We start from the raw sequence: 3134 nt of genomic DNA on the forward strand, positions 1-3134 counted from the left end.
GGTGTCAGTTTAAAATCCAAAATCAATAAACCAAATTTATCTTATTTCATACAACTTCTATTAGATTTTCCATCTAAAGGGGAATAATTGTACTTTCTGTCCAGAATACCATGACTTCACGAATACTGAATAGTAATAAAATATCTAAATGGGAGGATACATTATTCCAGGTTGATGTAAATTTCTTAATAAAGAGAAAACAAGACATCTAATACAAGTATTGTTTGTCCCCTGATTTGACTTTTTCCTTATTTTCTTTAATGGGATTAATACTGATAAAAAGTGCATAGTTATGAAAAACAGGACATCTACATGCTCTTTGAAAGTACTAAAGGACTGATTTATTATTAATGGATTCCTTCTCAATTGAATAAACTCTTTCTGTTTTTCTCACAAGTGAAACCTAGCATGACTTCTAAAGAAGAAAGTGATTCAATGGGCAATGGTCTCAACAATTCTGAAAATCAAACTACACATAACTGTAATGCTGATGAAGAACCTTCAGTTATAGATAACAACATGGGATCTCAAGTAGAAATTGGTCCTACAAATATGTCACACAGCTCACAAAGTTTCCAAGATGATAGTGATCTACCAACAAAAGAAAATAGTGAAATTGAAACAGAAACCCTTCAAAATGATCCCCCAAAAGAAGAGTTAGTAGAAGATTCTCTTCCAATTCAGATCCCTATTCCTAGAAAACTGATGATGCATATGGTAAGATTATTTAGAATTATCTATGTGAGTATCCCCAAACTAGAAACTGAAGAAAAGAAGGCCTTAATAGACAAACCAATATTCTACTCAAGGAAAGTGCAAATGAAATTAAGTGACAAAATTCCACTTCAACCGTCACTACCACAACAAGTGCCTTCCATTAGTAATGACAGGATAATAAGAATGCTTGTACATCTACTATGTGGGAGACATTTTTTCCACACTGCAAGACATGGAAAAAACAAATGGGTGAAGCAAAAATTTATAGCACGTCTTACTCACCCAAACATTCTTATCCATAGTGAAAGAAACAAAACATTTCATAGGCCTTTGAGAGTGTACTACCGTCCCCGTGCTGCAAGAACAATATATGGAAAGCACTCTAAGTTAACTAATACTAATGAGAAAGATGTTAACCACATTTCTGTGAGGCGTATGCGCTGCTCTCCATGGAGACTAATAAAAAAAGGTATTATCATAAAAGCATTTAAAATTAATAGGAGAACTTACTATAAACTAAGGCTAGTGATCATGTGCACAAATAATGGCTGCATATATTTGTGTCCCATTTGTGGGTGTATTTTCCACTATCTTATTCATTTTAAAAACCATTCTTGCAGGTGCCCTGAAAATTAAGTAAAAATAAGGTAAATTTACCTTAAAATTTAACTTCTAAAATTTAAGAAAATGTCAACATCCATGTGAAAAAATATGTCATGACCACAAAATTTAGCATTAGTATATGTAATTGCAAAAGAAGACAAACTCATTTGATAAATCAGCAAGTAATACTTTGTAGAAGAGAAAAAAATTACCTCTTTTAAGATGGTGGTGTTATAAATATATCTCCAAAATATCAAGCTATTGATCTGCATTGAGATGACAGTTGAAGCAAGAAAATATTCACACATCTTTTCCTGAAGATAAGAATATTATGAGCAAATACCAAGTAAACATGATAGTGGTAAATGTTACATAATTGGAGAGCTAGAAAAAGTCATAAAAGGTGTCGGTAGAAATTCTGCTCAGTTAAAAATCCTGTTATCTCCTGTTATCTCTAGTCAATAAAATTATTGAAAAGGCCTCACCAGTTTTATTGTCTTATTTATAGACAGATATGAATATCTATATAGAATGTACTGTAAGTATGGTTTAATTATATAGTGTGATGATACAAAATAGAAACAAATTCATAAAAATTATGAATTATGAAAACCTAATAGAAATAAAATAATTTGAAATAGAAGCAAATAAATATATTTGGATCTGTAAAGATGATTCAGCAGTTAAAGGTGTTTTGTTGCAAAGCCTGACAGCTTGGGTTTCATTCTCAAGTACGCATGTAAATCCAGAAAGTGACACATGTTCATGGAATTTGTTTGCAGTGGCAGGAGGACCTGACATGCCTACTTTTCTCTCTTTTTTTCTCTCTCTCTCCTTCACTTTCAAATAAATACATAAGTAAATAATTAAATATTTTAGAAGAAAAGTGAACAACATTAAATATTAAACTGGTAGTGTTCAACAATAAGCTTTTAAAAAATGTCCCCAAAACATTACAGGCCATTGCTGAGGCTATTTACCACCAGTAATAGATGGTAAGAACCTATTGCTGAAGGCTCCACATACTTGTGCTGCAAGGTCACTGAGAATTCCTGCTGGAGCTGAGGTGAAAACCTCCTCTGTGTAGAGCAGTTGACAGAAAGCTGCAAAAATCTATGTTGCGTGCAACTCCATGGGATAGAGAGATGTCCTCAGTGGAGATAAACAGCAGTGGACACTTCAAGCCTTAAATTTGACCAGCCAGGCCAAAGGAGCCAATGGGTGCAATGGTGGCATGTGTGTTATAGGGATATCAACTGCTCTCTAACTGGACTGGAGGTCTGCTCTATGGAAAGGAATACATGCCTGATACTGAAAATCCTATGATGAGGGAAGTCATGGGCCCTAGGAGTATAATGCATACTGGTATCTGGCTAAGTGTCTATATTACACACACACAACTTCCCAGTAAGCACTTCTCTTACTGTTCATGTGCATATATTAATGCTACTCTCACATTTGGTTAGAAAAGCTTCTTTTTTCAGATGACTGTGACCTCTGGGATGACTCAAAACGCACCACAGTGGTGAGAATAAGTGATAGAGGAATGCTCACCACTGAATCATCTCTTTCACACATTCCAAGGCTCAGAGTGCATTGTGGAAGAGGTAGCAGAAAGAATGTAAAAAACCAAAGGAATGGCAGGACTCCTCACAATGCACTCTTTCAAATACAAAATGGCCTGGATATTCATGACCTTGCAGTGCCTGGAACCAACTGCACAGGTCCATCATAATAGGAGGAAAAGATCATAACATCAAAATAAGAGAGACCAATGGAGAGGGGAAGGGGATATGACAGAGGGTGGAGTTGTG

The 3134-nt window shown here is 34.9% G+C and overlaps 1 protein-coding gene across 1 annotated transcript; it reads left to right on the forward strand.

The window, feature by feature from the left end:
- Positions 1–408: 408 nt before the first annotated feature.
- Positions 409–1353, forward strand: Cpxcr1 (CPX chromosome region candidate 1). Its single transcript, XM_004666952.2, has one exon. The coding sequence runs from the start codon at positions 409–411 to the stop codon at positions 1351–1353; it is 945 nt and encodes a 314-aa protein (XP_004667009.2).
- The last annotated feature ends 1781 nt before the right edge of the window (positions 1354–3134 follow it).

This window comes from Jaculus jaculus, chromosome X, assembly GCF_020740685.1.
Source record: "Jaculus jaculus isolate mJacJac1 chromosome X, mJacJac1.mat.Y.cur, whole genome shotgun sequence".
In the NCBI taxonomy this organism is placed as follows: domain Eukaryota; kingdom Metazoa; phylum Chordata; class Mammalia; order Rodentia; family Dipodidae; genus Jaculus; species Jaculus jaculus.